The 24,353-nt window shown below is 67.6% G+C and overlaps 13 protein-coding genes across 13 annotated transcripts; 5 read left to right on the top strand and 8 right to left on the bottom strand.

The window, feature by feature from the left end:
- Nucleotides 1-52: 52 nt before the first annotated feature.
- On the bottom strand, nt 53-3,141 carry EPRS (bifunctional aminoacyl-tRNA synthetase; the record flags this gene model as incomplete). Its single annotated transcript, XM_002507751.1, has 3 exons — nt 53-597; nt 1,017-1,968; nt 2,872-3,141. The coding sequence occupies 3 exons, from the start codon at nt 3,139-3,141 to the stop codon at nt 53-55; spliced, it is 1,767 nt and encodes a 588-aa protein (XP_002507797.1).
- On the top strand, nt 2,725-5,214 carry MICPUN_60455 (predicted protein; the record flags this gene model as incomplete). Its single annotated transcript, XM_002508036.1, has 1 exon — nt 2,725-5,214. The coding sequence occupies one exon, from the start codon at nt 2,725-2,727 to the stop codon at nt 5,212-5,214; it is 2,490 nt and encodes an 829-aa protein (XP_002508082.1).
- A 104-nt stretch (nt 5,215-5,318) lies between these two features.
- Nucleotides 5,319-7,538, bottom strand: MICPUN_60454 (predicted protein; the record flags this gene model as incomplete). The annotated part of the gene is made up of 1 exon (XM_002507750.1): nt 5,319-7,538. The coding sequence occupies one exon, from the start codon at nt 7,536-7,538 to the stop codon at nt 5,319-5,321; it is 2,220 nt and encodes a 739-aa protein (XP_002507796.1).
- Nucleotides 7,539-7,855: 317 nt separating this feature from the next.
- Nucleotides 7,856-9,310, top strand: MICPUN_60453 (predicted protein; the record flags this gene model as incomplete). Its single annotated transcript, XM_002508035.1, has 2 exons — nt 7,856-7,911; nt 8,059-9,310. The coding sequence occupies 2 exons, from the start codon at nt 7,856-7,858 to the stop codon at nt 9,308-9,310; spliced, it is 1,308 nt and encodes a 435-aa protein (XP_002508081.1).
- Nucleotides 9,311-9,378: 68 nt separating this feature from the next.
- On the bottom strand, nt 9,379-10,309 carry MICPUN_52974 (predicted protein). The gene has a single exon (XM_002507749.1). The coding sequence runs from the start codon at nt 10,174-10,176 to the stop codon at nt 9,382-9,384; it is 795 nt and encodes a 264-aa protein (XP_002507795.1). The 5' UTR covers nt 10,177-10,309; the 3' UTR covers nt 9,379-9,381.
- Nucleotides 10,310-11,466: 1,157 nt separating this feature from the next.
- Nucleotides 11,467-15,392, top strand: MICPUN_60451 (predicted protein; the record flags this gene model as incomplete). The annotated part of the gene is made up of 3 exons (XM_002508034.1): nt 11,467-11,517; nt 11,829-11,971; nt 12,122-15,392. 3 exons carry the CDS (start codon nt 11,467-11,469, stop codon nt 15,342-15,344), a joined length of 3,417 nt encoding a protein of 1,138 aa, XP_002508080.1. The 3' UTR covers nt 15,345-15,392.
- A 63-nt stretch (nt 15,393-15,455) lies between these two features.
- Nucleotides 15,456-15,939, bottom strand: MICPUN_60450 (predicted protein; the record flags this gene model as incomplete). Its single annotated transcript, XM_002507748.1, has 3 exons — nt 15,456-15,461; nt 15,502-15,699; nt 15,814-15,939. 3 exons carry the CDS (start codon nt 15,937-15,939, stop codon nt 15,456-15,458), a joined length of 330 nt encoding a protein of 109 aa, XP_002507794.1.
- Nucleotides 15,940-16,245: 306 nt separating this feature from the next.
- Nucleotides 16,246-17,763, bottom strand: MICPUN_60449 (predicted protein; the record flags this gene model as incomplete). Its single annotated transcript, XM_002507747.1, has 1 exon — nt 16,246-17,763. The coding sequence occupies one exon, from the start codon at nt 17,761-17,763 to the stop codon at nt 16,246-16,248; it is 1,518 nt and encodes a 505-aa protein (XP_002507793.1).
- A 498-nt stretch (nt 17,764-18,261) lies between these two features.
- On the top strand, nt 18,262-19,724 carry MICPUN_105904 (heat shock transcription factor; the record flags this gene model as incomplete). The annotated part of the gene is made up of 3 exons (XM_002508033.1): nt 18,262-18,308; nt 18,435-18,597; nt 18,807-19,724. The coding sequence occupies 3 exons, from the start codon at nt 18,262-18,264 to the stop codon at nt 19,494-19,496; spliced, it is 900 nt and encodes a 299-aa protein (XP_002508079.1). The 3' UTR covers nt 19,497-19,724.
- Nucleotides 19,725-19,765: 41 nt separating this feature from the next.
- MICPUN_60447 (predicted protein) lies at nt 19,766-20,311 on the bottom strand (the record flags this gene model as incomplete). The annotated part of the gene is made up of 1 exon (XM_002507746.1): nt 19,766-20,311. One exon carries the CDS (start codon nt 20,309-20,311, stop codon nt 19,766-19,768), a length of 546 nt encoding a protein of 181 aa, XP_002507792.1.
- Nucleotides 20,312-21,110: 799 nt separating this feature from the next.
- MICPUN_71095 (predicted protein) lies at nt 21,111-21,685 on the bottom strand (the record flags this gene model as incomplete). Its single annotated transcript, XM_002507745.1, has 1 exon — nt 21,111-21,685. A coding segment is annotated over one exon (575 nt), but the record flags the coding sequence as incomplete, so codon positions are not given.
- A 128-nt stretch (nt 21,686-21,813) lies between these two features.
- MICPUN_60445 (predicted protein) lies at nt 21,814-23,640 on the top strand (the record flags this gene model as incomplete). The annotated part of the gene is made up of 1 exon (XM_002508032.1): nt 21,814-23,640. The coding sequence occupies one exon, from the start codon at nt 21,814-21,816 to the stop codon at nt 23,608-23,610; it is 1,797 nt and encodes a 598-aa protein (XP_002508078.1). The 3' UTR covers nt 23,611-23,640.
- A 32-nt stretch (nt 23,641-23,672) lies between these two features.
- MICPUN_101718 (predicted protein) lies at nt 23,673-24,347 on the bottom strand (the record flags this gene model as incomplete). The annotated part of the gene is made up of 1 exon (XM_002507744.1): nt 23,673-24,347. One exon carries the CDS (start codon nt 24,345-24,347, stop codon nt 23,673-23,675), a length of 675 nt encoding a protein of 224 aa, XP_002507790.1.
- Between the last annotated feature and the right edge of the window lie 6 nt (nt 24,348-24,353).

Here is a 24,353-nt window from a genome sequence, read left to right as displayed (position 1 = left end):
TCACAAGCGTAGATGAAAACGACGACGAGCAGCGCGCGTCGACGCGTCGGACTTAGTAGCTGCGTCCCCAGATGACCCAGGTGGTGGCCGGCGCGCCCGTGATGAAGCACTTGGTCCCGGGCGCCAGGGGCGGCTGGATGAACGGGATGCAGAGCGTCTTCGCAGCGCCGCCGTCGCTATCCTCCTGCGACTTCTTCTTGACGAGCTCCTCGCTCTCCTTGGTCTCGCACCACGGGGTGAGGATCATTTTACAGTCGTCGAGGGCCTCGACGAAGCCGTCCCACGACGTGCACGTCACCACGGACGCGTTACGCTTCTCCGTCGCGCGCTTGAGCATGTCAGCCTGCATCTCCTCGCACATCTCTTTAGCGCGAACCGGCAAGTCGACGAGCTTCACCGTCTCCTTGGCGCCGGTGTCGCGCCTCACCACGACGCAGTGCCCAGCCTCCATGTCCCGCGGGCCAAACTCGCACCGAAGCGGGACGCCCTTGAGCTCCCAGTGGTTGTACTTCCAGCCCGGGGTGTAGTTGTCGCGGTCGTCGAGCTTGGAGCGAAGGCCGGCGTCGATCATGCCGTCGGACATCGCCTTCGCCGTGTCTGCGAGGTACAAACAAACGGGGCGCGCGCCAGTCAGGTGAGATGATCCCGGGATGGTAAGAAAAAGGTCGAGGCGAGCGGACGGGGTCGCGAGGGTGCAGCGGATGAACGGCGGGGTGGTGCTGGACGAATCCAGAACTATCCAGAGCTATCCAAAACTGTCCAAATTGTCGGACGAATCCATTCCGATGGCGCCATGTGCCTCTCGGCCGACGACGGGTCGGTGGTAAGGAGTCTCGGCGATGTGTGGCTTTGCGTCGGTGACGCGGATTCACCCGCGGCGCATCAAGGGCGGCGCGCGAGAACTAGGAAGCCGAACGACGACCGAGCGGGCGAACGAGACGGATGGATGGATGGGCTGTCGTGATGGGATCGGGACGCGTGGCGCGTGTCCGAGCGAGCGTCGGGTGGTGACTCACCGTTGAGCTTCTTCGAGTCCTCCGCGGAGAGCTTGCTGTTGGGGATGGTGACCACCACCACCTGCAGAGGCGCCACTCGCGGGGGCAGCACCAGTCCCTTGTTGTCGCCGTGCACCATGATGGCGACGCCGATGGTGCGCGTGGTGCAGCCCCACGAGTTCTGCCACACCATGCTGCGTCCGCCGTTCTTGTTCTCGTACTCAATCTGGAACATCTTGGCAAAGTTCTGCCCGAGGCAGTGGGACGTGGCGCCCTGGATGCCGCGTCCGGTGGCGGGCACGAAAGCCTCCACGGTGGTGGTGTAGAGCCCACCCGCGAACTTCTCCTTCTCGGACTTGACGCCCGGGATGACGGGCACCGCGAGGAGCTCCTCGTACACCCTGCGGTACAAGTCCAGGATGTGACGAACCTCCTTATCCGCATCCGCCTTGTTGGTGAACGCGGTGTGACCCTCCTGCCACAAAAACTCTCGCGACCGGATGAACGGCGTGGGGTGCTTGAACTCCCAGCGCACGACGTTGCACCACTGGTTGAGCTTCATGGGCAGATCGCGGTGCGAGCGGATCCAGTTGGCGAACACCGGGTACATCACCGTCTCGGACGTGGGTCGAACCGCGATGGGCACGTCGAGCTCGGACTGACCGGACCTGGTCACCCACGCAACCTCGGGGGCAAAGTCCTCGATGTGGTCCTTCTCCGCCTCGAGCCTGGCGGAGGAGACGAAGAGGGGAAAGTAGCAGTTCTCCACGCCCTCTTTCTTGATCTCCTTGTCAAAGAAGTCCTTGATCTGCTCCCACATGGAGTACGCCCAAGGCCGGAGGATGTAGCAGCCGGAGATGTCGTAGTACTCGATCAGCTCGCCGGCGACGACAACCTGGGAGTACCACGCGCCGAAGTCGTCCTCGATGGTGGCGTCGAGCCCGAGCCCAGTCTCCTTCTTGGCCTTGGCGTTCTCGTGCTTCTCCTTCTTGGCGGGCTGGCCCCCTTTTCCCTTCTGCTTGGGCGGCGCGCCCTTGGGCTTCTCGATGACGCCCTTGAGCTTGTCGGCGGTCGCCTTGAGGTCCTTGAGGATGGCCACCTCGGCCTGGATGGCCTCGTCGGTGGCCGACGCGTCGCCGGCCTTCTTGGCAGCCTTGAGCGCGGCAACCTTGGAGCCCTGGGTGGAAGCGGCGGCCTCGGCGGCGGCGATTTCCTCGGGGGTGCCCGTGGGCTCGCCGTAGATCACCTCGGGCCCCTTGCGGGATCGCCCCGAACCGCCGGACACCTGCATCTTGGCCATCTCGGCCGCCGCCTGGTCGGCCATGTCGTTACTTACGCGACTGGGTGTTGTGTTTGCGCTCACCGGGTGGTGGGTTAAGACGCGCCGAACGGAGTGAGCGCTCGACGGATCTGCGTGCGTCGACGGTGGACGCTCGCGGTACTGCTCGGGCTTCACGCGGCTAATCATAAAAGGGTTAGGTACGAGGATAAAATGCGGCTGGTCAAAATCTAACTGGCACTCCATACGCGAATCAACTTTGAATATCGAAGGTGCCAAGAGTTTACTCGTGCGAGTGTCGTCTAATTATGGTTAAGATGATATCGCTCTCCGAGCCTCGGAAGAGGCTCATACACAGACGAGCAAGGGCCGACGACGTCACCGGCCGGGAGCCCCAGCGGAGCCACTATCGCGCGCGCCTCGCGCGTCGCCGGCACCCTCCTTCGCCGCATGTTCCACCCCAATCTCGGCCTCGGCCGCGGGCCCCAGCCCCGAGCGGCGATCCGCGCCGTCGTCGCCCTCACCCTCGCGCTGCTGCTCCAGGTCGCGCTCGCCTCACCCCAGGAGCGCGAGACGGCGACGCCCGATACGCCCGACGTCGCCCCCGCCGCCGCCGCCGCCGCCGCCGGACCCGTCAGGCACCTGTCCACGGCGACGGACCCCGACACCGGCCTCGTCACCGACACGTACGTCAAACCCCTCGGGACGACCACACCGGGAGAGGTGCGGAATACCAGACCGTGGGGCGAGGTCGGGCTCCTGCAGCGCCCCTCGCCCGACGCCTCCATCGTCATCGTCAACGTCGCCTTCGACATCGTGGACCCGGACACCCTCGAGCCTTACCCGCTGGATCGCATCTACAACCATCACCTCGTCGTCCACTCGCGGGACGACGAAACGAACGAGTCGGAGCTTCGACGCGCCGTCGCGGAGGTACTCAGAAAAACGATCCCCGCCGAGGACCTTCCCGCCGCCGCGACCTTCCTCGAGCGAATCCCCCGCGCGGCGATCCGCGCCGCGATCCGCGGCACCCTCGACGCCGCCGTCCGACGCACCCGAGGCCACTCCTCCCTCCTGTCCCCGTGCGGCGTCGGCGTCGGCGTCGCGGGGGCGGGCGCCGAGTGGCGGGGCCAACAGCTCAACGTCGCCGCGACCTTTCCGAACGATCCGTACCTGAACGGCACGTCTCTCTGGGTGGAACCCCCGGGGACGACGTGGGGTGTTAACGCCCACCTGATTGACTTACGCGACGTGGAAAACCTGGCGGACGCGGTGCAGTGCAACTGCGAGGCGTACGCGAGACGCACCCCCGGTACGCCTCAAAACTGGGATCACGGCCCGCTGCCCGGGGGCGGCATCCAGTGCTGCGGCGACGGCGCGCTCGCGCCGCTGGCGCCCGGCTCGGCGGCGTTCGCGGACCACACCGCGTTTGCCGCTCCGTTGGGTATCCTGTACAACGTCACGTGGTTTCCGAACACTCCCGAGGCGCTCGCCAACGTTCCGGAAGCTATCCGGACCCTCGCGGCGAAGGCGCCGATGCAAACCACGCTCATGGTCAGCTCCAACCGCGCGGTGGACGGCGCGGCGTGCGCGGGGGAATACAACGCGCGCGCGTGCGCCGCGGACCCGCGGGCGGCTGGTGACCCCGCCGCGGAGGAACGCCTCTGGATGGAAGCCCTCGACCGAGCCGGAGACGTCGCGCCGGCGCCGCGCAACCAGACGTGTGAACCCGGTGAGTCACCGCCCAGTAGTGAGTCATCCGGCAACGGCGCCGGCCCGCGGGTGACCGTCGCGTGGTCCCACCCGTTCAAGCTTCCCGACGGCGCGGCGTACGACGTCCGCTCGATGTACGGTCACCAGCACGTGGGCGGTCGATCCGTTCGATTCGTCAACGTCACGGATCCCTCGACGCCCGTCGCGATTTGCGACTCGGTTCCCCGATACGGCGCCGCCCCCGGCGTCGTCGGCGACGAGGCCGGGTTCATCGTCGACATCCCCGGGTGCAGGTTCGACCCGCCGCTTCGTTTGCGGGGCGGGGAGACGTACGCGATCCGGTCGGAGTACGGCGCCGACCCGACGTCCCACGCCCCCGCGGCGTTTCTCGGCCTCGAGGGGGTGATGGGATACGTGATATTGCGGTTCACGGTGCCGGACGACGCGCCGGTGGCGACTTTTTCGGCGTCGGGGGAGAGGACCGTCGCGTCCGACGTGAGGCGCGCGCTGGCGTCCGGGGGCGCGGGTCTCTGCGTCGCGGCGGCGTCGAGCGGCGGTGAGTCACCGGGCGGTGACTCACCGGGCGGTGACTCACCGGTCGGCCCCGCCGCCGGTCCGATGGCGGCGTTCGACTCGAACGGTTCCGACGATGCACCGGATGACGCCGGATCTATCGTCACGGACGCCGACGCGGCGGAAACCGACGATGTGACGACCGGCGACGACTCGTCAGCCTGGAGGTCCGTCCTGCTCAGCGCCGAGGACAATTTCACCATGTCCTGGAGGTTCACGGACGACGCCAACTCCGCCGTGGAGTTTAAGCTTCGCATGGATCGTCCGAGCTGGATGTCCGTCGGCGTGCACAGACCGGGGGGGCACGGGATGCCCGACGCGGACATGATCGTGGTGCAATCGATGGACGGCGGCGCGAACTTTGCGATTTCGGAGGTTTGGACCCAGGCGTACGACAGGCCGCGGCCCAAGGCGTTTTACGGCTTCGCCGCATCCGCCGCGGCGCTCTCCTCGGGGCGATGCGCCGTGGAGGTATCTCCCGAGGGAGCCATCGAGGCGTCGTTCACGAGGACCGCGGCCGCCGCGGCCGGCGACGAGACGGGCGCCGACATCGTCCCCGGGGTCCCGACCACCGTGGTGTGGGCGCACGGCGAAGACGGGTTCGCGATGGACTATCACGCCAGACACCGAGGAACCGTCTCGGTGACGTGGTGAAGAAGAGAACCGCGCGAGACGACGCGAGACACGACACGACAAGACACGACACGACACGACACGAATGAAACACACGCATGAAATCCTAAATCCTAACCATAAACTCACCGCGGCAGCTCCCCGGTTCGCCTCACGTGCTCGAAAGCCGCCCCGAGGCCGTGTTTTTGGTACGCCGCCAGCGCGTCTCGTAGCCCGTCCCCGTACACCTCCGTCGGGTCCGTCCTGATCTGGTTCGCCACGAACCCCGCCATGGCCGCCAGGTTGTGCTCCTCCCAACCGCCGCCCGAACGAACCTTGTCCTTGTTTCCGCCCCCCACGCCCATCGTCTCGATCCCGTGCGCGGCGACGTGCTCGACCCACAGCAGCGCCATGAGCTGGCACAGACCCTCCTCGACCTTGGGTCGCAGGCGCGGGTACCCGCCCGCCATGCGAATGTACGCGTGCGTGCACTCGTGCGCCAAGATGGCCCCGGCGCACACCGCGGGTAACCCGTACAACACCACCACCGCGTTGACCACGGTGGCGCCCCTCGACTGCCCCACCACCCGCTCCTTGAAACCCACCGGGAAGAACCCCCCCGCGAAATCCGGCGTCCTCTCCACGGTGTACACGACGTGTTCCTCGAACAGGCACAAACCCCGGGTGCGCGCGGTACGACCCCTGTGCCAACCTTCCTTGTCGTCCGCGTCGTTGAGGGTGTCCTGCGACACCAGGTGAAGCGGCGGACGCTCGGGGAGGAGCGGCAAGTCGCGCTTGGAAAAAAACACGCACACGTCGTCGTACAATGGGGCGCCGTCGTGATCCGCGTCGATCACAGCCGTGGACGCGCACTCGAGGCACATCGCCCGGCCGTCGGGGAGCTCCGCGAACTCCCCCGAGGAGGAGTGGTTACCCCGGGTTACCCCGTGCGACCCGTAGCCGCCGGTGGCGACGCCCTTCCCGCCCCTTGCCTCCATCCGGTCGCACCCGTCGCACCGCCGCGTGCCGTCGAACTCGTGCTCGGGGCAGAACACCGTACCCCAGTACGGGTGCGTCATGAAACGAACGCTCGTATCCCCCACTTCGTTCGTACCCCCCGTCGATGACCCGATGAATTCGTCGCAAACGCCGCACCTCGGCGCAAACTTTTCCCTGTAACACGACCGGTGGAAAGGAGCGCCGTCCCGAGTCGCGAAGGAGGTCCCCCCGCCGATCGCGCCCCCGCACGCCCCGCACGTGAAACACCCGCGGTGCCACCTCGCACCCATGGCGGTGACGTACCCACCGAACGCCGACACCTGTTCGCGGCACCCGGGGCACGCGCCAGGCGGAACCGAGTCGGCGGGCGTCCGTCGATGTCGGTTCAATCGGCTGGTCGAACCGCCGCCGCCGCCGGCGGCGAGATCTTCCTCCTCCTGGAGCGCCCTCGCGAGTGCCTCGTCGTCGACGACGACGTCACCCGCGCGGGGCCCCGCGGAGGAAGCCCCGGCGGCGGCGGCGGCGTCCTCCTCCGCCTGTAACCTAGCCGCGAGCGCCGCGTCACCGTCCCCAACCCCCGCCCCCGCCCTCCTCCTGGCCTCCCTAACCCTCCTCTCCTCCTCCTCCTCCCGCGCCTGCAGCGCCCTAGCGAGCGCCTCGTCATCGTCCGCTGAACCCCCGCCGCCGTTCGCCCCGGACGCCGCACCGATCGGATCGACAGCACCGGGTCGGTCCCCCCATCCCGAGCCGGTTCCGCCCGGGTAGTACGGCGACGGGGGGTCGCGGGTGCCGCGACTCGGTTCCGGATACGAACCGTCGCGGAGGACGGGGGCGGTCCACGTCCCTTCGGGTTTGCCGGTGTTAAGTGCGATCTCGTCGTTCATCGCGCGGCGACCTAAGGACTCCGTGGTGGGAGGAGGGGCGGACGGCGGGTGGGGCCCCGGGGGGCGCGGGAACGAAAACGCAGGCGTCGGGGCGGGGTGGGGCACGGGCGCGAGGAACGACGGTCGCGGGTCGTTCGCCACCGTCGAGGGGGGGGGCGCGCGCCGGGCCGGGTCGTAGGGCATGTTGGGGTAGAACGCGTCCCGGGACGACGCGTTCGCGCGTTCGCGCTCCTCCCGCTGCAGCCGCTGCGCCATCGCCTCGTCGCTCTCCACCACCCCGAGCTCCACGGCCCCGCCCGGTGGTGGCCGGGGCCGCGCCGGGAGCGGGCGGGGGGCGTCGGGGGAGTCGCGCGCGCTCGCCGCGCGGCTCTCGGCTAGGGCCTGTGCGGATCGGAAGGGAGGATCGCCGGGTGTGAGGTCGGGTTCGGGCGGTGAAGGGTCGAGTCGGGACCGTTCGACCCCCCGCGAGGGCGGTGTCGGCATCTCTCCGTCACCCGCGTCAAACTCGGATCCGCGCGCGGGGTGGGGCCGGGGGGAGCGCGCACCTTCTGAAGCTGCTCCTCCTCGATCTGCGCCAGCGCCGCCTCGAGGGTGGTGCCGTTCGCGGGCGGGGGCGGATACCCGCCCGGCGCCCCCGAGGAGGACGCCGACGAGCCCATCAACGCGTCTGCGCCGAGGAAACTGACGTCGATGCTGTGGGAGAGAGCGTCCGCGTTCTTCACAGCAGACACACGCGCGAGGTGTCGATCTGCGCGGGGGGCCGGGCGCGGTCACTCGCTCCCGTCGCGTCGTCGTTCCGAATGGCGGGGCTGGAGGACGCGGCGGAGGATCTCCTCGAGCGCCTCGGTGACATCGGGTGAGTCCCACGCCGCCCCACGAACCCGTCCCCCGCGCGTCCGCCCCGCTCCGCCACCCCGACGAAACGACCCCGACGAAAAGCGCAACGCCGATACGATCCCTAACCACCCACCGACTCCCCTCGGACGTCCCTTCGCGAACGCAGGGTGGCGGTCGAGGACGCGACCGTCGCGGACGTCACCGGGCGTCACCGCGCCAACGCGACGGTGTTCAACCGCATCGCCCAGGCGCTCGCCCAGGACGTCGTCGCGGTCCTACCCACCGCCGGGGCGGACGACCCCGACGGATGCGAGGCGGCGGCGAGCGCGGTGCATCGTTCGGTCGCGTCCGCCGCGGCGGCCGGCGACGTCGCCGGCGCCACCCGCCGCGTGGAACAGGGCCTGCGCAGGCTCGGGACGGCCATCGACAAGACGTCCCCGGCGGCGGCGTGCGAGACGCACGAGCTGCTGGAGATGCTGGCGACGTACGTTCAAGCCGGGACGATGCTCGCGAGGACAAAGGCGCAGAACCGAGACGAAGGCCGGGCGGGCGAACGACTTCAAAAGATGGAGGTCGAAGCGCTCGTCCAATCGGAGACGTCTCCGATGGACGAGGTCCAATCGGAACGCGCGTCGAGGGCGACGTGGCGACTCGCCGACGCCCTCGCGCCCCTCGACCCCCGAGTCGCCGTCGCCGCGCCCGACGCCCCGGCCGTCGCCGCGTCCGCCCTCGCGTGCGTCAAACGCGCCCTCGACGCGTTACCGACGGACCACCTGCGTCCACTGTTCCCGGAATCCCGTGACGGTTCAACCGGTGACGCGTCGTTCCCCGGCCTGGACGGTGACCCGGTGATCCGCTCGACGGTGGACGCAATCGCGAACGAACTCGCGAGGGAATACGCGCTTCGCAAGGAGACGGTGGCTAGGCGCGCGGGACTGACCGTGACGTCGTTCTCGTACAGCAAGCGGCTGCGGGCGCAACCGGAGGTTGGCCGGGACTTTCTCAGGCGCGTGGGCGCGGGCGGGACGCAGGCGCAGGGACGCGACGGATTGCCGGGCATCGGACGGTCGGTAACCCTCGCCGACGCGCGACGCGCCAGAGTCGCCGACCTCGCGCGGTGCGTCCTCCGGACCAACGCCGAGGCGCACCGCACGCTCGACGCGTCGGTGAAGCGGGTGCTCATAGGAAACGTGCCCGACCGCGGGGGACGGACGGAGGAGGCGAGGGGCGGGCTCGGGGGGAACATGCCCGCGTTCACCGCTCGCGTTGACCACGGGGGCGCGACGCACCGCCGCGGGGGCGGGCGGGGGCGCGGGGGAAGGGGTTCCGGGTCCCAGGGCGGCGGGGGAGGACGGGGCGGGTCCCAGGGCGGCGATGGGGGGAGAAGAGGGGGCGGAGGACGGGGCGGGCGGCGGTGAATCCAGCCGCCGTCTGTTTACTCTTTACGAGTCTCGACGTCGTTTTTATCATAAGTACAAGTGAATCGTCATCACGCGGAGTGGCCGGACGCCGCGAGAGCATCCCGCGTCGCCCTGAGCGCCTCCGTCACGGTCGCGTACCCGCTCGCTTCGACCCTCTGCGCCGCGGCCGCCACCACCGCCGGGGCCAGACCCGCCAGACCCACCACCCGACACTTGGCCCCGTTCAGCGGCCACTCCAGCGGCACGTCAACCGCCGCCACCGCTCCGCCCGCGCCGCCGTATAAACCGACGCGGATCTGCGACAACGACGCGCTCCAGTCCATGGACAACGTGTTCGCGAGCGCGCCCAGCGCCTCGCACCTCGCGTGCGTCGCGTTAATGCGAACCTTCAACTCAGCCGTCAGCTTCTGCAAGTTTGCCTCAGCCGCGCCCGACGCGCGAGCCGCCTGGACGATGTCGTCCATCGGAACACCCGTCGGCTCGAGCACCGCGTCCTTCACCGCGGTCGTGCCCGGATGGAAGGTGACGGTGAGCGTGTGGGTCTCGTCGTGCGCGGGAACGGGAACGGGGTGCTTAGGGTGCGCTCCGGCATCGTCCATCGCCATCGCGAACGCCGGCGTCGCGTCAACGCGGGTGACGAGCCTGAGGACGAGGGACCCCGCGGACGGGTCGCTGGTCACGATGCTCACGCCGGTGAGGCGTTCGATGAGCGTCTTCTGCTCGGCGATGACCGCGCGCGTCTCGGCAATCTGCGCCGTCGCCGCCGCCTCCCTCGCCGCGGTTCTTCCCAGCCCGGCGATGATCTTCAGCTCCGCCTCGGCGCTCGCGAGCTCAGCCTCCCCGGGCTCGAGCGACGCCTTCATGGCCGCCGCCTCGCGGTCCCGGGACCGCAACGCGGCACCCACCATCCTCGCCTGGGCGTCGAGGGCGTCCAGCGCGGCCCTGGCGTCCTCCGTGGAGAGCTTCTCATCTTCCGGGTCTGGGGCGATCTTCGCGTTGGCCTCGCCCGCGTTGAGCTCGGCGGCTTCGGCTTCCCTCTCGAGTTGCTCGAGCGCCTCCACGCGCTTGGCGAGGCGGGCGTGCTCTGCGGCGAACTCCTCCGCGGCGGCGCCCACCGCTCGGACGAGCTCCTCGACCCTCCGCTCCTCCGCGTCGTTGGCATCCTTCAGCAGCTTCAGCTCGGCGTTTCGCGCCTTGAACTCCTCCGTCTCGGTCGGGGGCGTGGACGGCACGGGCCTCGACTCGAGGATGGACCGGAGGAAGGCGCGCTCGGTGCCGAGCTCGATGGTTCCGAACTTTAGCCTCTTGATGTTCGTCTTGATGCGCTCCAGGTCGGTCTCGCCGTTGCCCAGCGCCTTCTCCGCGGCGCCCTCGAGGATCTTCCTGAAGGAATCCTGGGTCTGGTTGAGCTCGGCGAGCGCGCGCCTGAAGGTGGGAACGTCGGGGTTGGCCTTCAGCGCGCGCATGGCGTCGCCGTTGCGGAAAAGACCCGGAGAGTGGACGGAGATGTCCTCGAAGGAGAGCTCTTTCGCGATCTCCCGGGTGTGCACGTTCATGGTCGCCTCGGCAGCCATCGCGGCGGGCTCGTCTCAAAATTCGCGACGCGACCACGCGACTTGGCGTGACCGGGCGCCCGTGGGTGGGTCACGCGCGGGCGCGACGCGTTCGCGGGTACCGCCGGGGGTGTACCGATCGACTGGACCGGTTCAGGAACGCGGATACGGCGCCCGAGGACAGTGATACTCCCTCCCGTCGCACCCGACGCCAGTACGTTTCTTCCCCCTCTTCTCTCGACGCGGGTCTGCCGCTCCGAGGTTCAAACAAACGGTTCGAAGCCGCGCTGGCTCAAAAACGTATGGCGCTCAGTTAGAAAGTGCTTTCGACGGAGATCTGAAACCAGGAATTTGGGAAGGTTCCGTACGGAGATGCGGTTAGCGAATCTGCTGACGTGGTATCGACGTCATCTCGAATAAAAATCCCGACTGCCCGGCTGTGAGAGCTCTGTACGACAAGGGCGCCTCCATCGCGACTCTTCGGACCCGGTCAAAGAAAGTCTCGCCAAGCATCTCGACCGACAGCGCACTCTGATCCGTGCGCGGCGGGCACGGGAGGGCACGGGGCGACCTTTCTTTCGGCGAGAAGGGTCGCGCGCCATGTTCTCAACATTTCAGGGCGGTCCCTTCGTGGAGGTCTTCACCCCGCAGGTGAGCGCGCGCCCCGCTGCTCGACATCGCATCTCCTCGGAACCCGCCCTCGGATGTCGAGAAATATCCCATGGTGGCGGGCTCCGCGCGCGAAGGGCGGGAACCCTCGCGCGCCCTGGATCGCTCACCCGAGACCCGATTCTCCCGCGCCGGGCCGCCTCGACGATCTCGGGACCCGCGCGGGGGCGACCCGCGCGCGTTTTCTTCCCGCCACGATCCCAACCTCCCCTCCCGCCTCCCGCCCCGACGCGCGATCAACACTCCCTTCCGCTGACCCGGCCTCTCCACCGTGGCTGATGTTTGACCAACAGGGCAAGGACCCGACGGAGGGATGGAAGATGCTGGGGGGTAAATGCGTCAAGCGCATGTACGAGAAGGGCGTCAAGGGATACGTCCACCACGTGACCGGACCGCCGGGGCTGAAGATGCAGCTACCCGCGGACGAGAGGCGCGGACGTGAGCGCCCGCCCGCATTTCCGCACGTTTCCCGCTCCTCCGCCTCCCCGCGACTTTTCGCACCCGCGCGCGAGATCTGCCGCCGGACCTGACCGAAACCCTCGCCGGACCTGACCGAAACCCTCCCCAAACCCCGCATCCCGCGCGCAGTCGGACTCAAGCAGCCGTACCTCGTGTTCCAGATGCTCCTCCCGTCCGGCCAGTACGTCTCGCTCGAGATCGTCGTCGCCGACCAGGAGGGCACACGACGAAGGCTCATCCTCTCCACCTCCTTCACAGACGTCAAGTCGACGCCGCTGCACGCCCAGGTACCCTTACCATCCGCCTTGGTGCCGTACGACAGGTGGGTAAACCTCGCGTTGGACCTCCCGTCCCTCACCGCGGCGCTGTGGGCGGAACAACGAGCGGAGTTCAAGTCGGTGGAGGGCGTTGGCGTCGGCGCGACGTGCGCCATTCGTAAGATCTTCACCGCCAAGTCGCCGCCCCAGGAGCACGGGGTGGACCCGAGCGTTCAGAGGGAGGCGGCGCGGATCAAGGATACGATGACGGAGGGGGGGCGCGCGTGCGTGGGCACCGACGGGAGCCTGGGGATCCGGGGGTTCGGGTGCGGGCCCGGCGACGCGTCGAGGAGCCGAACGGGGGCGGCGGCGTTTTTTGGCGGCGAATCGACGCAATTTTCGCAAACGGAGCCGGCGCCGGAGCCGGTGCCGAGGGCGGCGGACTTTCTCCCGGGGGTGGAGAGGACGACGGTGTGCCTGGACCCGGCCAAGCTGATGGCGTGCCGCGTCGCGGGCCTACCAAACGCGGATGTATACGACGTATTGGGTGGGTCCCCGAAGCGCGCGTCGTCGCGCGAGGGATGCATCGACGAAAGATTCGGAGGGCTGGGCGTCGCCGGCTTGCGAATAGGAGGAAACACAGCTGGCGGCGGCCACCACCACCACCAGCATCTCAGCTACTCCGCCCCTTCGAGCGGGCGCAAGCAGCACGCGGACCACCGGGTATCCAGCCGGGGCGCCAGCCGCGACGGCGTTCACCTCGCGTTCGGCACCCGGGTCGCGTCCACGCCGCCGTCGCGCGGGCGGAGCAGGCCCGCGTCGCAACCCGAGCACAACAGACGGTGGAGCCCGACGAACGGTAACGGTAACGGCGGCGTGCACTCGCGCGACGGGACGCCCGGAACTTCGGGTCGGACCCGCGCCGAGCGATTCAACGAGGACTTGGCGAGCTACTTCGCCGCGCAAGGACACGGGCGGTCGAGCGGGTTCATCGACAGGCTGAACAGACGAAACTCGGTGGATAACAACGGCGGTGGAGGACCCGGGGCGATTGATTTGCCCCACGTCGACGCCAGGCCGAAGGTTTCGTCCCCCGGCGGCAAGCCGGGCGGGCTGATATCGCACGGGTCTCGCGAGTGGGACGACGACGTGGCGGCGCTGGGGGACCTGGGCGGCCACCTGAGCGTCAGCCCCAAGGGGGGAGCGTCGGGGAGGAGGTCGGTGACGTTTGGAGCGAGCCCGAAGACTCCCGGAGGCGCGAGGAGGACGCAGGCGAACGCCCAGCCCCGCGCGCATACGGTCGGGGGCGCGTCGCCTCGATCGAGGGGCTCGCGGCTCTCCACCGGCGCGCTGCCCGCGCTATCCCCGCGAGGGAGGGAGAGAAGCAGCAGCAGGGGGCTCGATTTCGGGCCGAGTCTCCGTTCTCGAGAAGGAGGCGGGCTGGACGAGTGCGACCTGGGCGGCTCCATGCGGGTGTCGTCGCTGAGCCACTCGTTTGACGCGGGCGGCGAAGGCGGGGTGGTTAACCACTTCCCGGCACGCCACTCGCGGCGTTCGCAGCGGTCGTCCGGTCCCGGGTCCCCGATCGGATCCCTGAACGCGAGTTCCAGGTCCGTTTCCGACGGGGACGAAGAAAGCGCCACGGCTGGCGCCACGGCTGGCGCCACGGCTGGCGCCACGGCTGCCGGCGCGGGGAGCTTCACGCCGCAGCCGCCGCCCGGGGCGTACTCCAGCAGGCGGTACGCGGACGACCGTTTCGAAAACCGTTTCGATCCGGGTTTCGACGACGACGACATGCCCAACATGCGTCACTCCGAGCTGGGTTTGTCCAACTCGTCGTTGGACAGGTTCGTGGGAGGAGGGAACGCGCCGCCCCCGCGCCTGGTGGTTCCGGGCGGTCCGGAGGACGACGACGCGGTGGTGGTGACGGTGGAGCCCCCGACGCGAAGCATCGCGTCGCCGATGCACCCTCACGGCTTCGGAGGCTACGACGACGACTTCCAGCTCGCGGCGGATCTGAATTCGCCCTCTGCGGGGCTGGACGGCAGACCCGGGCGGAGGACGTACGGCGGGAGGGGCCGGGGGGCCCGCGGGGGCCGGGGATCCGTCGAGCGGACTATCCAGACCCCGTCCAAGCTCCACGGCGCTCCACGGGCGGCTCGCGGGGGGGAGGCGGACGGGGTGGAAAAGGAAGGGGAAGACGGCGGCGGCGTGTACATGGACGGGGAGGGACCGGGGGCGAACGCCGCGAGGGGTCATCCGTCGACGACGGTCATCCGGGCGTCGAGGGCGGCGTCTGAGGTTGGGGACGAGGACCCGGCCGAGGGGGGTGCCGAGGGGGGTGCCGACCTAAACGACGACGACGACGACGACCGCGGGATCGAGCCGATCGCGGAGACGTTCGAGCCCCACCGCGACTCCAACGGCATCGCGTACTACCCCAACGGATCGGCTCCCACCCGCGACGGCGACGACGACGACGGGCTGGGGCTCTCCTCCGACGACGAGTCCGGTCAGCTTCGGATGATGCGGGAGAGCCAGATCATCGGGGTGTCGGACATGCCGTCGCGCGGGGGACACTCGAGGGGCGCGGACAGCAGCACCAGCGGGGACGGCGGGTGGGGGGGGATCGGCGGGGCCGGGGGTTGGTCCTCCCGGCCCGGGACGGGTTCGTCGTCGATTTGGGGAAAACAAACCAACAGCCGGGGGTTCTCGACGCCCGCGGGTCTGCGCCTGTTCACCCCCGACCTCATCCTCTCCGGGGGCGAGCGGCGGAGCACGGTGCCCCCGCCGATGGGTGCCCACGACGTGACGGGTGGGACGCGGACGACGCCGGACGCCAACGCGAAGGAACCGTCGGTCACGAACGGATCGAAAGAGCCGCTTCACGTGGTCAACGGCGAGGCAAACGTCGCTCGCGCCGGTCCGATCGGTAACTCCAAGCCGAACTCGCCGAGCTTCGCCGGTAAAAACGAGATCAAATCGGAGGGGGAGAACAAGGAGGAGCCCGCGGAGCTCGACCTGATCTACGACCCGGTGCTGAACTACTACTTCGACCCCAAGAGCAACACGTACTACGAGCTCAAGACGTGAGTATTAGAGACTAAAACCTTTTGTAAAAGAGACGGATGTATGGGGACTAAAAGCCAAACACGGAGGAGGCGAAGCCCCTGAACGACGCCTGCGCGGGCTTGGACGGCACGCCTATGACCTGCGGCGCGGCACCCAGGCCCGTCACGTCGTCCCCGGACCCCGCGTTCGCGTTCGCCGGTCCGAGATCCCCGTCGAACACGCGCAACTCCTTCCGCTTGCCCACGTTGTCGTGATCGTACACCCGCTCCTTGCGAAGGATCTCCGTCACAACCCACTTCTTGTTCTTGGAGAGGGGCCTGGAGTGGACCATGAGGACCTTATCGCCGGGGCCGCACATGTTGTTCTCGTCGTGCGCCTGCGAGAGGACGGGGGAAACGGTTCAGGTCGAGGTTCGTTTCGGTGGTGGACTCTTTCGCGTTTAGGGTTGGCGATCGCGGCTGGAACATCGCGGGGTTCGGAGGGCGCGCACCATGTACTTCTTCCTGGCCTTGACGTACTTCCCCCACCGTGGATGCTTGTATATGCGCTCCACCATCACCGTCACACTCTTCATCATCTTATTAGATACCACCACGCCCTTCAGGGGCTTCACCATGGCGCCCCGCCCGCCTTTCTCTTCGGCTGATTGATAACGGACCGCTCACCGACGCGACGCCGCGCGCTCTTTAATAACGCCCGCGCCCCGCGAGCGACTCACGATGGTCGGACCACCAGCCGACTGCGTACACGCGACGGAAGCGAGGGTCTCGAGAGAGACTCGCCACGTTTGAACCGCGCGCCCGCTGCGATCTATGCGACGACAAATGAACGCGCTGTTTGGCAAAAACGATCCCGGCCTCCAAAGCACGCAACAAGACAATTTTTTTTTCTTGCAACGACGCGACGAGCTCAGTCTAAACGCTCACTTCGAGCCCCCCACGGACAGCTTCACCACGCAGTCGTACACCTCGGCGCCCAGTCGCTTGGCGTTGATCTCGCTCTTCACCATCGCAAGGTTGAGCGCGTTCACCCCGTCCTTAAAGTACGGCGCCGGGTTCCAGTTGGACTCGAGCCCTCGGCCCATCCCGTCGAACACCACCAGCCACTCCCCACCCGCCGGGACGCTCTTCAGCTCCTCCTCCACCCAGGCGTTCAGCTCCGGGCCCGTGCGGTTCAGGTCCAGCAGGGTGCTGAACTGCCCGCTGGGCACCGCGGTGACGCGCCCGCGCTCCATCTGCGCCGCCAGGACGGGATCCGACGGTCCCCCCGCCCGGTCACCGGTCGACGACTCGCCCCAGCCCGCCACGGTCGAGAGGAAACCGCGCAGCTCGGCGTGCGTCACGTCGTTGAGCGCCGCGTGGGTGTTGGCCACCAGCGCCACCTTGGTGTCCTCCCCGCCGATCGCCGCGAGCGCCCTCGCCAACACGACCATCCCCATGACGTCCGCGCCGGCGTTGTCGCAGAAGATGACGACTCTGCGCCAGCCCGGGTGTTCCGTCGCGACGCAGCGCTCGCAAATCTCCGAGAACGAGTCGAACCTCCAACCGCCGGGGCTTGCGTCGCGGGACACCCGCGCCCTCGCGCGCGCGAAAACCTCCGCGAGCTGGTCCGCGTCCAGCCTGTACCGTCCCGCCTCCTCCTCGCTCATCTCTCGCGAATCCGGTTCCACCACGCAGGGCTCGCAGAAATCGCCAACCTGCACCCCCTGCACCGCCGCGGCGGCTCCCGCGTCGAAGAGGTTACCGGCCAGGCAGCACTCGATCACGGCGCGGATCATCGCCGCCTTTGCCATCGCATCGTCGTCGTCGCGTGTGTCGCGCTCATCCGGGGACCAGATGTTGTCAATCTCGGACGCGATGGAGTGGAAGAGGACCGACGCGATTGCGTCTTCGCCAGCCTTGAGGCCCGCGAACATGTCGTCCAGGCCTCTCCTGCGTAAGAGCCGCTCCTTCTCGTCCACCATGTCCAGCAGGGTGGCGCCTTGGCCTTTGGGCACGCCGTCTTTGGAAACCTCCTCGAGGTAGGCCTCGTAGTCGCCCTCCCACGCTCGGTACCTCTCGGTGTAGTCCGGTGGGCATTCGTCGCCGAGGAATTTGGCGGTGCGCTCGGCGTTGGCGCGATGGGACGGGAGCTGGCCCAACAGCAGCTCGACCCACGCGCGTCGCGCCTCCGCGGAGTCCGCGCACGTGTCACACACCCCCGGGGAGACGTGCGTGTACCCCCGCGTCGGGTCCAGCAGCGGGAACGGTCCGCAGCCGGTCGTGTCGAAGTCCACGAAGGGATGGGGAGTCGTGGTCGTCGTGACGGGAGCCGCGCGGGGGACGGCGCGTGCACGGGGGCGGAGCGCGACGCGCCCGGTCGCGCCGCCGCCACCGATGCGCGCACGAACCCGGGTAGCCACCCGCGGCATCGACGTCGCTGATGATGCGCACGTCGCCATCGCGCCTCCTCCGATCGCGCGCGAGTGGGTGATGACACACGAACGATGACCCGGATAAGCACCGGCAGCGGCGAGCCGGTTGAGCGAAGTTCGAGTGTGTCAGCAGAAGGTCCCCCGTACGAGTTTTTCCCTGATCTGTACGAGCGCGAAGCCCGAGACAACAAAGTGGCCGATCGAATGATACTCACATAACGCGATTCGCAAAGTGGAAAACGCCGAAACGTTCCGGAAGCGAATTCCACATATTTTATAGACTATGACACATACACGCACGAGTGAGCTCTGAAGTTATCTATTCACGACGAGAAATACAAAAATTGGTTCGTGACGCAACAGGGGGCCACCCTGGAGTTTTGATTTTTTTGGCCTTAAACCGGCGTCTTAGTCGTCTGAATCGCCCGGCCGGCAACGCAGTCCTGGACGGCGCGCGAGGGTCAGTCCGGTCCCTCGTCCAAAGATCAAGCTTCTGAAAGCCTTCAAGTACCTGCATAAGCATCGATGGGCGTCCGTGGCGTGGAAATCGCGGCCCCCTTTCTCCGGAAAGTGTGAGTACGAAGTCCCGCATTTTTGATGGGGCAATTTCAGCCACCGACGACAAGTTGTGTTTCCGTGTTGTGCTCGCCCCTCTTCGGCCCTCCTGACGCATCTCTCATCCTCTCGCCACCCCGCAGCTACTCGATCGTCTCCAACCCGGAGACGGACGACATCGTTTCGTGGTCCGGAAACGGCAAGCAGTTCACGGTGCACCAGCTCAACGACTTCAGCACCAAGATCCTGCCCTCGAACTTCAATCACCCGAACTTCAGCAGCTTCGTGAGGCAGCTCAACTCCTACGTGAGTATCCCGCGAGACCCGGATTCGCACGCCCGCACTGGCGCCCGCATATTTTTCGAGGGGCCCCGCGTGCCGAACGCGCGCGAGAGCCCCGCGGTACCGCACCTTTACCCCGCCGCGTCGACCGCCCCGAAGCCCCGATTCAACCTCGAGATTCCTTGGGCGAATTAATCGATTGACGAAGTTCCACACCCCGTCGCGAAACGCAGGGCTTCCGCAAGGTTGAGCACAGCTCGTGGACGTTCGCCAACCCCGACTTCTACGAGGGCGGAGAGGATAACCTCAAGAAGATCAGCCGCAAGACGTCCCAGAAGAAGCAGGAGGAGATCCGCCGGGGCGCTTGGGACGACGAGAGCGCGTTTGGCGTGGGGGGCGACCCCCGCCGCACCGCGCTCGACCTGCACATGCGACAGGAGCTCCAGATCTGCCGCCTGGAGGTGGCGCACCTGGTTCACAGGATCGGTACCGTCGAGCACATCCAGGAGCAGCTCTTGGCACTGCTCATCAACCCGCAGAATAGCGCGCAGAGGGCCGCGTCTTCGGGCATGCAGCAGCAGGGCGGCGGAGCCAACGCCGGGCAGATTGGCGACGTGCTCGAGTCCCTGTACAAGCAGATCAGCGAGTCGCGGCACTCCGGGGACGCGACGAATCTCGGGGGCTGGGGCGCGTACGGAGTCAACGCGGCGGTCGCGAGGCACCCGGGGCTGGCGGGAGCCGCCGCGATGGGCGGGTTGGGCCCGCAGGCGAGGCACGACCTGGGCGGCGGGGTTAACGGCGGCTTGCAGTTTGGTTACGACGCGCTCAGCGGCCTCGGCGTCACGGGCGCCGGGACGGGGGGCGTGTCGAACGGGGCGGGCAGGTCGCAGCTCGAGGCTTTGTACCATCAGGCGACCAAGTGAGGAGCGAAGACGATGAAACCGAAATTGGGGGCGGGGCGCTGACCCGCGCAACGGACGAACGCTGCAAAAAACCGCGTATTGTCGTTTGGGGGCGATTGGATTGACGGTACGCTCCTCGTCGCGGAGCTACCTTCATCACGCATGCACACCGGGATTCTATTAACGTAGGTCGAAGTACCAAAGCACACGTGACACATCTGAGAGTTAACTGAGAGTTAAAAGTTAAACACGGCGTCTCCGCTCAGACTTCGTCGGCGACGGGTCCAACGTCAGTCCGCCTTTTCCACCATGAGCAACCTGTCGCCCTCCTTGACCTCCTGGCCTATTCGCGTCAACACCTCGACCACTCGCATCCTGCGGTGTCCCGTCGCCTTGACGTTCAGGCAAGCCTTGTGCGTCTCGATGATCACCGCGTGCGTGCCCTCGTCGACCACGTCCCCGACCCCGACTGGTATCTCCACGACGTCTCCGACGACCCCGTCGGGTATGGAAACCTGATCGGAGATGATCGGGGTGGTGATGGCCCAGCTCTGGTCGCCACGATTTAGCGCCTCGGCGTCGTGCGAACGCGACGACGCAGACGCGTGCAGTCCCCTGCTCGGGACACGACGCGGCGCGCTCGACCGGTGCCAAGTCGAATGCCCGCGATTCGTGCGCGAACCCCCGAAGTCGCGGGTTATCCACTCGCGCGGGGGCACGCTCCACGCGAGAAGGTGGACGCGGGGGGGTTGGACAGCGCGCGACTCCGCGAGCGTGAAAACGAGGGCCCGACGGAGCGCGATCACGGCGGCCGACGCCGCGCTTCTTCCCGCCATGTGTGCCACGTAGGAATGAATGGGCAGAGACGAAATGCCGCGTGGAAAAGTGAGTTGTTTACGTTTGGAGGAACCTCGCCGGCTAAGTCTCAGCTACGGCTCCCCTTCGCCGAGGCTGCGCACGAACTTGCGGATCAGGATGGCCGCTATGGCCGCCACCAGGGCGGCGGCGAGCGCGTCCAGCTTTCGCTTCAGGTCCGCCACCGCGGGGCTGTCGACGCGAGCTCGAGCGGGGGGTGAGTCACCGGGGGGTGAAGAACCCAACTCGCCGCCAGCTGTTTCCCCGCCGCCGTTCGCCGCCCCCGACGCTCCTTCCGATTTTTCCCACGGCTTGCGCCTGCGGGACATCGTCGCGGCGGGTATCGTCGCGTCCGGATCGGGCGGCTTATCATCGATGTCGCGTATCCCCGGCGGCGTCGCGCCCTGCTTCAGCATTTCCATCACCTGCGCGTAGCTCGGGGGTGCGGGCGGTGGCGCGTCCCCGGGCCCGGGCGGCAACGTCGGCGTCGCTCGCTCCCGCTCTTCAACCCCGGGTTCGACACCGTCGCGAGGTGCCCCGACGCCTCCGCCGCCGGCCTCGTCCTCCTCCTCGTCATCGTCCTCCTCCTCCGTCACGGCGACCTTCCTCGGCTTGGGCTCGACGGCTTCCTCCCGCTGTTCCTCACGTTCCTCTTGCTGCTCCTCATGTTCCTCCTGCTGCTCCTCTTGCTGTTCCTCGTGTTCCTCCTCATGTTCCTCCTCCTCCTTCCCCTGCTCCCGCTCTCGCTCTCGCTCCCGCTCTCGCTCTCGCGCCTCCCACCTGGCGAGCATGCGTCGGTGCACCGCGTTCGTGAGCTCGCGCCGCGCCGCATTGCCAAAGCTGGGCACCTCGGACCTGCTCCTCGCCGCCAACGCCCTGCGCTCGTCCACGTTAAACTCCAACGAACCGACGGCACCGTCCGCGGGGGTGGGCATGAACGCCCTCACCGCCAGAAGCGCGGTGCGGACGCTCCACGACGGCTGCCAGTGCTCGGGGTGATGCTGGGTGATGGAGAGGCAGATCTTCGTCATCGTCTCGAACCTTCCCGACGGTGTCAGGAGCATGAACGACGGCGGCTTGAAGGGATACTCCGGCGGAAGGAGGATCCTGCCGTGGTAGATGCCCCCTTCAAACTCCGATCCCTCCGCGCCCATGATGGCGAAGTGCCACTCGAAGATGTCGTCCTCGCACATCTCCGCGTGCAGCGCCCAGTCGTTCTCGTCCTCGTCCGACGCGAGCATCTCCCGCTGCTCCCGGAGGATGCGCTTGACCGCGGGGTTGCGCGTGTTGAACTTGGACGACGATCCATCGCCGCCTGCTCCGTCGCCCCGGGGCGACGGGTCCCCTTCCGACATGTCTCCAACCGCCTCCGTGGCGCCCGCCTCGAGATCTGCGGAGGTGTTTTCTCCCTGCTGACGGATGCAGTGAGCAAAGCAGCTGTTTAGGTCAGCACAGCTGTCAGAAGCGCCGGCGCTGGCGCGATATGTTGGGCGACGGCGCGGACGACGACCTCGGCGATCGCGACGGGGGTTTCGGGAGACGCGACGGGTACCGCAGCCGCAGCCCGAGGGGCGGGGGCGGATCGAGGTCGCGATCGAGGTCCCGGTCGCGGGGCGCGAAGCGCGACTTCCCGAGGTCGTGGAGCCGATCGAGGAGCCGGTCGCCGCGTCGGCGCAGGCGCGGATCGAGGTCCCGATCGAGGTCGCGGTCGCGGTCCGGGGGCGGGCGGGGGTACGCGCGCGATGACAGACGACGCGGGCGTCGTCGTTCGAGGTCCGCGTCGCGCTCACCGCGGGGTGCGCGCGCGAGGGAGGTTCCACCGCCGCCGCCCCGGGACGGTGGACGGCACCGCGGAGATCCGAGGGACTCCCAGGCGCCCCTTTCCACCGCCGGGCGCGGCCCCGGGGTGTGCTACGCCTTTCAGCGAGGGCGGTGCACGCGAGGCGACGAGTGCAGGTTCGCGCACGTCATCTCCGACGTCCCCCCTCCGCCGCCCGGGGCACGTTCCGGCGGTAACCGGGGCGGTGATGCATCCGCCGCGACGCTCCATCCGCCGCTGCATTCGATTCAAAAGGGCCGCGTCGCCACCGTTCGACCGTTCGGCCTCTTCGTCCGCATGAACGGCTTCGTCCGCGACGGGCTGGTGCACTGCGCCAACGTCAGCGACGAGCTCACGTTCCGCAGGGAAGACGGCGACGACGCCAAGGTGATGGCCATGGAATACTTTCACCCGAGAGACTCGGAGGTTTACGCCAAGGTTGTCGAGATTCGCAGGGACGGGTACTCGGGCGACGTCAAGGTTGGACTCTCGATGAAACTCGTCGACCAGTCATCGGGCGAGGACCTGGACCCGGACCACTCCAGGGCTAAGGCGTTACTGGAGGGAGGATTCGGCTGGAACGGACACGGGAACGGGGACGGGGACGGTCATCGTGACTCGCGCAATTTGTCAGACGATCCGCCGGCGCTCAACTCTACGCACAGAGCCGTGGTCAAAGAGGTGAAGCCGTACGGCGTGTTCGTCTCCATGGCGGGTTTTCGACGTAACGGGCTGGTGCCCCACCACCAGGTGAGCGACTACCTCGAGTTCTCGAGGGAGGATACCGACGAGGATAAGGTCAAGGCGCTGGAGGGCGCGGTGGGCAAGGGCGACGAGGCGTGGGTGAAGGTTGTCGAGCTGAAGGAGCCAAACTACCCCGGCGAGGGACCCGTGAAGGTGACGTGCTCCATCAAGCTGTGCGACCAGCGGGACGGGTCCGACCTGGACCCGGGGTGCTCGAGGTACTTTCCCCAGGGGGAGCGCGGCGGGGATCGCGACGGGGTCGGCGGTAATATACCGAGGCGGGTCGGCGACGGCGCCGGCGAGGCGGTGAAGAGGGGCGGCGTCATCGACTGGGGCCACCACCTCGGTGACGTCAAGCAGTACGGCGACGGCGGCCGATACGACCTGGTGACGGACGACGTGGGTGAAGGACTCGAAAGGAGGGAGGATGGACAGACGGGGGTGCCGCAAGGGAGGCCCGGGCACGGTCCACCCCGGACGGTGCCGCCGCCGCCGTCGGGCGCGGCGCCGGCGAGCGCGAGGGACCAACAAATTGGGAGCGTGGAGGAGGCTCTCGCGATCCTCGCCAAGCACAAGAAGGAGAAGAAGGAACGGAAGGAGAAGAAGGCGAAGAAGAGCAAGAAGTCTTCCAAGAAGGAGAGGAAGGAGAGGAAGGAGAAGAAGGGCAAGAGGAGCAGGCGGGACCTTTCGGACAGCTCGAGCGACTCTGAGTCTTAGAGAGAAAAAATGGAACATTTGGCTACGTTCAATAGATCGCTTCGCGCGACGGCGAGAAGGGATCACAGTTCCTTCTTGTCGTCCCCTTTCGCGGGCTTCTTGGCGCCCTTCTTTCTCTTCTTACCCCCCGACTTGGCCTCCTTGTCTTTCTTGGGCTTCTTCTCCTCCTCCATCGCCGGGGACTGCGCCGAGGTCAGGTCTTCGCGGTCCTCGCACTCGCCGCTGAACTGGATGCACATCTTCTCAGCGACGTTCGTCGAGTTGAGCTCCTTGGCGTAGAGAGCTTTCTGGAGGTCCTCCTCCTGCTTCTCCACGATCCTGTGGCAGTAGTCGTTGAGCTCGTCCCTCAGGGTCTTAGCCCGTGGGTTCTTGGAGACCCTTCCGATGTTCTCCCAACGCATCACGTCCGTCCCCGCTGACGGACCCTCGGACGGTTTCACGGTCCTCAGGGTGTACCGCCCGAGGCCCTCGCAGACGCCCTCCATGAGCTCGGTGAACCTCTGCTCGCTGACGTCGTACGGGATCAACTTGCCGTACCGGACGCCCTTGCTGTCCAGCCTGCCGCGCAAGTCCACGTGGTTCCTGGGCTTCTCAGCCTCGAGCGCCGTTTGCAGTTGCCCGGCGACAGCGGCGCAGGCGGAGCACTTGGCGTCGATGGCATCGATCGCGGTCGGCGCGGTGAGGAGCAGGCCCGCGAGCGCGAGGAGGACCGCGGGAACGCGGAGGCCAAAGGGCATGACGAT

The sequence above is a fragment of the Micromonas commoda genome, chromosome 8 (genome assembly GCF_000090985.2).
Source record: "Micromonas commoda chromosome 8, complete sequence".
In the NCBI taxonomy this organism is placed as follows: Eukaryota; Viridiplantae; Chlorophyta; class Mamiellophyceae; order Mamiellales; family Mamiellaceae; genus Micromonas; species Micromonas commoda.
Note: the sequence above shows the minus strand (reverse complement) of the source record. Positions and strands in the feature narration are given on the sequence as shown.